Source organism: Salvia hispanica, chromosome 4 (genome assembly GCF_029641045.1).
Source record: "Salvia hispanica isolate PSC_SH4W2 chromosome 4, Shi_PSC_v1, whole genome shotgun sequence".
Lineage (NCBI taxonomy): Eukaryota > Viridiplantae > Streptophyta > Magnoliopsida > Lamiales > Lamiaceae > Salvia > Salvia hispanica.
In genome coordinates this window covers 8,498,793-8,509,090 of record NC_142695.1, presented here as the reverse complement: position 1 = coordinate 8,509,090, position 10,298 = coordinate 8,498,793, and the positions used below count along the sequence as shown (strand labels likewise).

Below are 10,298 nucleotides of genomic sequence, written 5' to 3'. Positions count from 1 at the left end.
ATAAAAATTAAAATCATAAATTCATCCTTCTTCCCTCCCCTCTCTCTCTCTAAAAAACTCGCCTCTCTCTCTCTCTAAAGTCTCACTCCATCGCAGAAAATTCGTAATCTCACCCCTTTTGCCACCAATCCTCCGTTAATTTCAAATCTGGAGCTTTCCTCAACCGTTGTGAATTGAATTCATCGGAAAGGTGAGGGGGGAGAAGAGGTGAGTTCTTTTTTTATATTCTCTATTTTGCTGATCCTTTTTTGTGTTTCAATTTGTTTTTTGTTTCCTTTTGTCTAATTTGAGCGCCGAATGGTAGGGTTTAAAGTGAAAGATTTTGGATTTGTTTTCTGGCGGGTCTAGCTGATTATCAGTGATAAATGTCGGTTTTTTGGCTGCAAATTCGCAGCTTGTTTTATTCGTCTGGTTGAATTTTTTGAGTTACTCGGAGATTCTTCTTATTTCCCCTTTCTTTTCAGGATTGTTTTGAAGATCGTTAATTTGAGTCTTTTTAATGCGATTAATTTTGAACTTTTGAGGATTCTTTTTGCTTGAATTTGAGTGAGGTTGTGCGCGCCTGCCGAGCTAGAGATGTCTCATATGAGTTGATGCTGTTAATATTTCTAGAGCGTATACTTTAAGATAATCCGGGTTACTATTTTTCTGTTCTCTATGATTCAAGACATATATGGTTGTGTTTGCTAATCGGACTATGCTGTAATACATGTCAAGATATTTTAATTGTCAAAATGGGTATTTGAATGTTCACTTTCTGTTCCATGGCTATAATATTGAATTCCGATTGTTAGTTTATTTGAACCTCTTGAATATATACTCAATGGGTATGGGCTCTCATTATATTTGGGAGATGAGTTAGAAGATTCTTCTCCGGATTTAAAAGTACTTGTTGTTCAATAAATACCTTTTAAAGAGTTTCTGCAGTCTTATGATGACTAACAATTTGATCTCATGATATTTAGATGCTATTTTAGGTTCTTATATTAGCACATTATGGGGCCCACGAGAAAGTCGAGAAGTGTGAATAAGCGCTATTCTGATATCCACGAGGTATCTCCCAGCAAAGATGGAGATAGTTCTAAAAAAAGTAACAGTCGGGTGAGTTTATAGTGAATTAGTTTCCTTACTTTTACTACCACGTTTTCTGATAACTCACTTCTTGCTGTTGACCTTTGTCTTATCTCATGATATTGTTCTTGTTTTCTTTTTCCCGACTCATAAAGCGTGAAAAAGAGCCTTTTATTTCATAGTTTCTTGCCATGCATGTTTTCACACCAAAGGAACAAGCTGTTCAAGTTTCTAGGAAAACTTTTCTAAGTGCAATAATTTTTATCTAAGTGAAATTTGGTTTTTGGTAGCTCAAATTGTTATCATAAGCTGCTGGATTCCAGTACAGTGTCTCACTGTTTATCCTAAAATCCATCTCTTTGGTTCTTTGTTTTGGGGTCATGCATGTGCACATCAAGTATCAACACAATGACCACATTGTTTTCTTTTCTTAAAACACAGAAAAGAAAATTGTCTGACATGCTTGGGCCTCGGTGGACCATGGAAGAGCTAACTCGCTTTTATGACTCTTACCGCAAGCACAGTAAAGACTGGAAGAAGGTCAGTTCAAACTCATATTGTGAAATGTAGAATTTGTTACCTAAAATAACCATAAATATAACTGTGACATGCCAACATGCTAATAAGATAACAATAGCATCATCATAAACAACGGCCAGATTGGCTAGATCCCTCATAGACTAGTCAGTTGATGGCAACAGTTCTTTTAGGACCTAATCTGTTGATTGCTAAATGCTTGTCTCTTTTTCTTCTTTTGCATGTGTACAGGTAGCTGGTGCTGTCAGAAATCGTTCAGCAGAAATGGTGGAGGCACTTTACACGATGAATCGGGTAATTTTGATTATAGACTAGATGGACTCCATGTTCTTCTACTATGGATCTTACTTCACTTATATCAAGCTAGTTTTCATCAATGAGATTTTTCTTTGCCTTTTGGAGTTCGTTGCTGGCTGTACTAATTGCATAGAATAGCTTTATGCTGGGGTGGCTCTAGAAAAAAAATTTATTTTCTTTTAGAGGTCCTTCATCCCTAAAATCTATAGTGGCCTATGAGCATTGCAATTTCACCATCTGATTCACTTGTTTGCTTATCTGCTCAAACAATTGCAATATTGAAAAAAATCCGCCTTAGTGTGCCGCAGATGAATAAATAAGATTTCAGGTTTATGGTATCATTACACATTGCATCAAGTTCACAACAGTTCATTAGAAATAAGAAAGTGAGACAGTTGTCCATATAAGCCATTTTTGTCCACTGGTCGTATGGACTACTGACTACAAACTACCAAATATATACTGGAATCTTTACTGGTGGAAAGACGGGTTCCCCAAATGCTAAAAGAAAATTCTTTCAAATTTCAGTAATTATCTATATAAACCCATGCTGTCATTCTGTAGACAGTGTTACATGACGTTGTGATTTTTCCAAGAACACATATTGAGATATGCATCATTCAACAACAATTTCAACTCATCTATAATTGTTAATTTCAGGCATACTTATCTCTTCCACATGGAACTGCTTCTGCAGCTGGGTTAATTGCCATGATGACTGATCACTATAGCAATCTGGTGAGACTACAATCTAATTCGCAGTGCCATCTAATCTTGTGATCCCTTTAGCCATCTCCATGTTATTAAATGTTCACATAATTCTGATATTCGTGAGAACACAAACAACAAGAAGGTGGTATTATCCAGTTATTCTGGTTTCCCCTACACACATGTGCGCTTATGGTTTTTGGCTGTCAGTATATATTTTTATCTTCCATCTCTAAATTCCAATACATACAAAGTACTTGTTCATAAGTCTCATGACTTCTGGTGATGGAAAACCCAGTTTCTGCGGAATGTTGGTAGTATTAGCATATGTCGATCATATGAATCAGTCAGTTACGAGATACCGTTTCTGATTTCTTTATGATGACAATTATGCAATATATTCTTGGATTTACAGGCAGGAAGTGATAGTGACCAAGAAAACAATGATGGAGCAGGATCATCCCAAAAGACACAGAAGCGTGCTCGTGGTAAAGTACAGCCTCCCACCCCTAAAGCGTCAGATGAGTACATTGCTTCAGAATCTCCAATCAATGCATCAAATTATGGCTGCCTTTCATTATTGAAAAAGAAACGCTCTGGTGGTACGTTAGAATCTAGATAAGTCAATATATTTTTTGTGCGTAACTATGCTGAAAGTCATTCTCCATATAGTCTTTGTTTGGAACTATGGATCAATGCTTATGTGCTGCGTAGTTTCTGAATTAATTGTGTATAGGATCCCTAGGTAGGGAAAAGGTGGACAGTATTTTAGCTTTCAAGATGTAAGGGTATAAATCTCTCCAGCGCATTCTCATGTTTACTCCGGAGTACTTACGAGTTTCATCTAGTTGTCCTATACATGAGAGCCTCCATTGCTTAATTTGCTGCTGTCCTTTTCCCCCCCTGAACTAGCTCTTTTTCCTCAAATAAATATTTGCCAAATTATGTGGACGTTGTCCCCTGTATCCCTTCATTGGTTACTTCATATAATGTTTGTACTTTGTATAATGTACATCTTGAGCCTTAATGGCAAATTTATTTCTTATTCTACAGTTAACGTCTTTTTTAACTGGCATGGGTAGTACACCCCTGTTTTCTCTTTGCCTGCTAAATGCTGGTATTTTCTTTTAGGGAGCAGACCTCGACCTGTTGGAAAAAGAACTCCAAGGTTCCCTGTTTCATTTTCATATGAAAATATCAATGGGGAGAAATTTTTTTCTCCAACAAGGCAGGGCCTGAAATTAAAGGCCAACGCTGATGACGATGAAGTGGCTCATGAGATTGCCATAGCTTTGGCGGAGGCATCACAAAGAGGTGGTTCCCCCCAGGTTTCTGGTACACTTAATAGAAGAGCTGAAAGTGTAATGTCATCGCCTTTTAGGCATGCTCAAAGAAAGGTAATAGTTTGACCTGGTCTAGTGAAATTGAAACAATATATCTTACTCCTCCCTTATAGAACTGATGTTGGTTACAGCCTAATATAGCAGAGATATCAAATGCCAAGCTGTTGGCAACAGACACGGATGAAGAAGATTTAGAAGGAAGCACAGAAGCCGACACTGGTGAATTGTCTAGGTATAAGCCCCATTTGATTGAATCTGTAAGTATTGGTACAACAAGACAGAAGGGAAAAAAACTTGAAGGGAGAAAATATGAAGTTGATAACAATATAGAGAGTCATTTGGGTGACATCAAGGAAGAATGCAGTGGAACAGAGGAAGGTCAGCAACTGCTGAGTGCAATGAGAAGAAAGTTTGATGTGGAGGTCAATGCCACTAAGGTATCCAGATCCCCTATGCAGAAGAAGAAGAAGAGCAAAAAGGTTCTCTTTGGAAGAGGTGCGATTTTCATATATCTTCCGTATTAATTATTGTCCCTTGAATCATAGTATATCACAGATCATGGATTTCACCACTTTTGGTATGCTGGACAGTAAAAAAGAAAATAATTCCATATTACATCTTTAAGGAATGGTTAAAATTTATTCACAATACATCTTTAAGGAAATAATTCCATATTATACAGTCTATTATTTATTGAAAAGTGATATTAGGGTTTACTTGCTTTTATAAGTAAGTTCCACAGTTTAGATAGTGTTTGTTTTTGGACAATTTTTTTGACTTGCTCTACCCATTATTCTGTATAGAATAAGAAACATCATGCAAAGATGCCAACTAGTTAATTGATTCATTAATCAAACACCTTGTTGAATGTGGATGCATTTCATATCTCAGAAAACTGTCTGGCCTTCAAGAGTTTGAACATTATATTTTATGGGCTATTTTTCCTTGCAAAAACTTATTCAGTTGTAGGAATGTTAGATGGTAGCTTAACTGAACTATACCTCTCCACTGTCTTTGAGATTATGATGGATCTTTGCAGACGAAGGACCTGCTTTTGATGCCTTGCAAACATTGGCAGATTTGTCACTGATGATGCCAACAGATAATGAAGATGGTACGTGTTCAGATCTACTATTTCTTGTTTACTGAAATTCAGATGACTAAGATGGTTGCCAAATATATTTAGCAATTCGTTCACCTAGCTATTACCTTCTCATGTAGATTACAAGAAAGGTGTCACTACTACTTTCTTAGCATACAAACTCTTAAGATTCTGTTAATTAGTCATATCCAAGTATTCTGATTTAAAATCAAGCAGTTCACGAGTTTTTATGGGGTAAAATTGAAGTTAAATATTTTTGTCCTATCGACCAGCATCTCATTTCGGAATATTCAGTTTATTTGGAAAATAACTTTTGACTGTCCCACTGGATGAAAATTTGCATCGCCTTTATCATTCATTCTACTTTATGATACAACTAATATGAAGAATAGAAAAATCAGATGAAGATTGAAAAAGTGTTGATTTTCTTACATCAGAATCAATGGTGCTGTTTAAAGATGAACATCATGACCATGTTGATGAGTCTGTTCCATTAGAATCTCCACCAGCAAACCAGCCAAGAGAGAAACGTAGACCCCCAGGGGTAAGAACAAAAGGACATCTAGCATCGAGTCTTGAAGTTGCTTCTAGCAAAACATCAAAACCTGGAAAAGGTTCAGTTTTTTATGGTGGTTCTGTTCATGAAGAAAACCAGGATTCCCATCAGTCTACCAAATCAAGAAAAAAACAAAAGACGCCAGTTTCTAAGGTGAGAAAGGCATATTGTTCATCTTTCATTGTTGATTATTCTCACACTATTTTAATTTTGGCATGGTTTTTACCACTTGCAGAGTCAAAAGCCTGAAACTCATGCTGATATTCATCTTAGTGGATCACCAGGGACTGAGGTACTCTTATTTTAGCTGTATAATTTTTTTTTTGACATTTATTACACAGTATGACTACTGGAAGGTATAATACAAGTATGCAACCTTAAATTCATATCCTTCTCTAGTTGAGAGCTCATCAAATAGTAATGACGCTTTTTTATTAGGTTGGAGATGTAGGCAAGAAATCAATGAGGACTAAAAAATCTTCCCAAAGCAGTTCCCCGAAAGTGATGAAAATTTCAGAAAACTCTTCTGGTACTGATTTGCAGAAAGAAGGAAGTGACTCCGCCCAATCAGCCACACAGGTCACCGTCAATAACTTATCTACTAAAATGCGGAGCCGGCGCAAGATGAATCTTAAAAAACCAATGGCCAAGAAAGACCTGAAGTTATCTGAAAAGATCTTAAACGATGAGAATAATCTGTCACTTGGTTCGCTCCATGATACAGTGCCTAGATTTAAGGTTTGGCTTGTTTTAATTTCTTTGAATCCATATTCTTATATAAGTTAAATACTCATTCTCCTTGTCCATTTTATGGCAAGCAGAACCCGTCTAATTGTTTATCGAATCAACGTCTGAGGAGATGGTGCACTTATGAATGGTTCTACAGTGCCATTGATTATCCATGGTTTGCAAAGAGGGAGTTTGTTGAATATCTGTATCATGTTGGATTGGGTCATGTACCACGATTAACTCGTGTAGAGTGGGGTGTCATACGAAGGTTTGTATATTTCATTTTCCGATTGCACAAAACTTTTGTGCTTTTGTCACCCGAGTTCTGCACCAGCTCTGGGCTGATAACTAGTTTCTCTATTGTTCAAGCAGTTCACTTGGTAAACCACGGCGGTTTTCAGAGCAGTTCCTGAAGGAAGAAAAAGATAAGCTTAATCAGTATCGAGAGTCTGTCAGAAAACATTACACTGAGCTCCGTGAAGGTCTAAGGGACGGACTACCGACTGACCTTGCAAGGCCTTTATCAGTTGGTCAGCGTGTCATTGCTATTCATCCAAAAACAAGGGAGATTCATGATGGAAGTGTGTTAACTGTTGACCACTTGAAGTGCCGGGTTCAATTTGACCGTCAAGAGCTAGGGGTTGAATTTGTCATGGTGAATTATGCTATTTAATCCTTTCATATATAAATTTTGATACCATTCAGATATGTCGTAGTATCAGCATGTCCACTTTAGGTAGTGAAATTGCATACATTCCTAAAATGCAAGTTTCCTTAACAGTTTTGTTTGTCTGATTCAGAATTTTTCAGTTTATGTGCTTAAGAAGTACAAGGAAGCCCTTGTGCCTCCATTATGTTTATTTTATTTTCCTAATGATATGTGATTTTTCCCGTGGCAGGACATTGACTGCATGCCTGTAAATCCTTTTGAGATCATGCCTGCAATGCTTGGCAGACACACAATCACAGTTGACAAGTTTTTTGAGAGCTTCAATGAACTGAAAGAGAATGGACGAGCAAAGGAGTATATTAAGCTTTCTCCTAACACCAACCTGGATAATATGGATGATATTTCTCGGCTATCTTTATTAGCTAATCCTGCCAGTTTGCTGAAGCAATCAAAGGCATTATTTCTCTTCCTTCCTGTTCATTCTCATTGGTTTGCGTTATACGTTATTTCTACTTGATCCTATTAGAATTTTTAGACTTGATGCATGAGTTCGCAAATTTTTTTGAACTAAAGTTAATTGTCTCTGTTGACCGAATTTCATCGTTTATTTGTTCTGATGATATGTTGTCCCTATATCAGTATATACACATTCTATTAATCGCACTGCACTGCATATGATTGATTGACATTGATTTATTTCATACTGTGTCCTGAAATATCTGATTGTACTATATGTTCTATTCGATCCAATATGCTAGTTTGCACTCGCAGAATGACACGTTACTGTAAAGCATTAGTATCTCACGTAGATTTTATCCTCCAGGTTGCATCTGATGTTTCAACAAGGCTGGGAACTGGTGATACCACAACGTACCAGCAAACTTATCCTCAGCCAGGTACACTAGCGCAGATCCAGGCAAAGGAAGCAGACATTCAAGCTCTAGCACAACTGACTCGTGCTCTTGATAAAAAAGTAATGCTTCCTTGGATTATTTAATGATTTGTTTCTGGATATATAAGTAGCTGTTGCATTTTGGTGATTGGAAATTTAACAACTGGGCATATGTGGCCTTATTGCTTGTAATATGTACAGGAAGCTATTGTTCTCGAGTTGAGGCGTATGAACGATGATGTGGTGCAAAGTCAGAAGGATGGTGATAGCCCTTTAAAAGAATCGGAACCATTTAAAAAGCAATATGCTGCAGTACTTATACAATTGAATGAAGCCAATGAACAGGTAGAGGTCCCATAAAAGATACTGAGTCTTATGGACCAAATTTTGTTGCATTTAGATATAAGCTTACTATTTTCGTTGGCAGGTCTCTTCAGCTTTACACCGCTTGAGAGAACGAAACACATATCAAGGAAAACTTTCACTTGCATGGCCAAGGCCACTGCTTGGTCTTGCTGATCTGGATAGCACATTCAATTCTTTTGATCGATCTGCATTTCAAACTCAAGAATTGGGATCACATGTGAATGAAATCATGGATAGCTCGAGAACAAAAGCTCGGACAATGGTGGATGCTGCATTGCAGGTAAACAAGTCAAATTCAAGTGACCCTTTTAATGTGTGGTGCTCCTTAAAAGTGAAATCCACGAACTTTCCGTTTTGAGTTGGGCCCTCTCTTTCGCATGGAGTTGGTACTACAATTTCTCAAAGTTTATGTCATTGTTGCTTTCTGGAGTAGTAAATATTTAAAATTCCTAGCCCCTTGAACATGAAAACAAAAAACGAAAAACTTGGATCTATTTCCTACCCTTTTTAATAATTATATCCTTCTGCTTGGAGCACATTCAAAAATCGAACTATCATACCTCTACAGGCAATATCATCACTCAAGAATAGGGAGGATACCATGGAGAAGATTGAGGAAGCCATAGACTATGTAAATGACCGGCTTCCCTCAGACGATTCCTGCATGCCTGTGGTGAATCTTCTACTTACCTTATCTAACTCTCTCTCTATGTATCGCCTCAACTATTATGATCTTTTTTTTAACTGTAAACTGTTGCAGAGACCTGATCCTAAATCTACAAATGCATCTGATATTGAGGCCCAAATTCCTTCTGAGCTGATCACAAAATGTGTAGCAACTTTGCTAATGATTCAGGTGAAATATAAACACAAAGCGAAGATATCTTTCTCTCAAGAAAGTACTTTAGTCCCTGACAGAGTTGGGATAGCGTATTTCCCCTACATTTGCTGATTTGGAATTATTTTATCATTGCAGAAATGTACAGAAAGACAGTTCCCTCCATCTGACGTGGCACAGATACTAGATTCTGCTGTGACAAGCCTACAGCCACGCAGTTCGCAAAATCTTCCTGTTTATACCGAGATACAAAAGTGTGTGGGCATCATCAAGAACCAGATATTGGCTCTAATACCTACTTAGTCACTTAACAAGAAACGGTATTAGGTCCTTAAAATTTGACTTGTTATTTTTGTCTCAGCTCTCTACCTTCGTTGCATTCATAGGTTAGATTTTATTCATACCCGTTCTTCGTATTTTCTCCACGAGGATCAGCTAGTTTTCTAGTTGTGGAAAATGAGTGAAGAACGTTGGTATAAATATTTGTACATGATTTTCTATCGACTGTTTAAGGCAGTCGAAGCATCACATGCATTTTTACATTGAGTAGGAGATGCCATTAACAGATTGTAAATCAGTTAGAGAGACGATGAAAGTGCAATAAGATGAATGAATTTCAGTGGTTTTCTTTTAAGAAGCTCCTCATTGGTTAATTAAACATTGAACTTGACCTGTTGTGAACATCACTTATTCGAGAAAATATTCAGTGGTCAAGACATACCACTTGGCAATATGATGTGGAGAAAATATTCAGTGGTCAAGACATACCACTTGGCAATATGATGTGGCATGTATATTCAAAGAATTTATGACAAATGGAGATTCATATATGGAAATTAACAAATGTAAATATAAATATCTCATAATTCTAAAATATCCTATAATACTTAAAATTTCCCAACAAAAATATTAGTGTATAACTAACCGTTTTTAATGAGTATTTTTTTAATAGCACGTAAGAAATTCAAGATATTTTTTAAATTATGAAATAATATTAAATATTATTTATAACATAATAGTTGGAATAATAATTTATAAATAGAATTATTCATATAGTTTATTTACTTTATACACTATAGAATCGTTTATATTATTATTTTAGTTTATACTAGTTCTAAAATATGGAAAATTTCGTAAAAATTTATGGGCATCTCAGTATATACATAATACACGTACATGAATATTCTAA

At 36.5% G+C, this 10,298-nt stretch overlaps 1 protein-coding gene across 5 annotated transcripts; it reads left to right on the top strand.

Moving 5' to 3' along the window:
• On the top strand, positions 1–9,746 carry LOC125195792 (protein ALWAYS EARLY 3-like). 5 transcript variants are annotated; one of them, XM_048094029.2, is made up of 21 exons: positions 1–207; positions 966–1,101; positions 1,513–1,611; positions 1,840–1,902; positions 2,566–2,643; positions 3,029–3,215; positions 3,745–4,010; positions 4,088–4,451; positions 4,996–5,070; positions 5,496–5,767; positions 5,850–5,906; positions 6,053–6,352; positions 6,436–6,611; positions 6,716–6,998; positions 7,243–7,467; positions 7,837–7,986; positions 8,107–8,250; positions 8,333–8,551; positions 8,840–8,944; positions 9,032–9,127; positions 9,248–9,746. In XM_048094029.2, exons 2-21 carry the CDS (start codon positions 997–999, stop codon positions 9,410–9,412), a joined length of 3,429 nt encoding a protein of 1,142 aa, XP_047949986.1. In that variant the 5' UTR covers positions 1–207; positions 966–996; the 3' UTR covers positions 9,413–9,746. The 5 variants fall into 5 exon arrangements, with proteins under 5 accessions (XP_047949986.1, XP_047949985.1, XP_047949984.1 ...); XM_048094028.2 differs by having other exon boundaries at positions 1–190; positions 978–1,101; positions 8,840–9,127; XM_048094027.2 differs by having other exon boundaries at positions 1–190; positions 8,840–9,127.
• Positions 9,747–10,298: the final 552 nt, after the last annotated feature.

Coding starts and splice junctions, on each gene's coding strand:
- LOC125195792 (XM_048094028.2), top strand. CDS start 997: ATGGGGCCCACGAGAAAGTCGAGAAGTGTGAATAAGCGCTATTCTGAT. Junction 3,216..3,744: donor GAAAAAGAAACGCTCTGGTG/GTACGTTAGAAT, acceptor ATTTTCTTTTAG/GGAGCAGACCTCGACCTGTT. Junction 8,251..8,332: donor TGAATGAAGCCAATGAACAG/GTAGAGGTCCCA, acceptor TTTCGTTGGCAG/GTCTCTTCAGCTTTACACCG.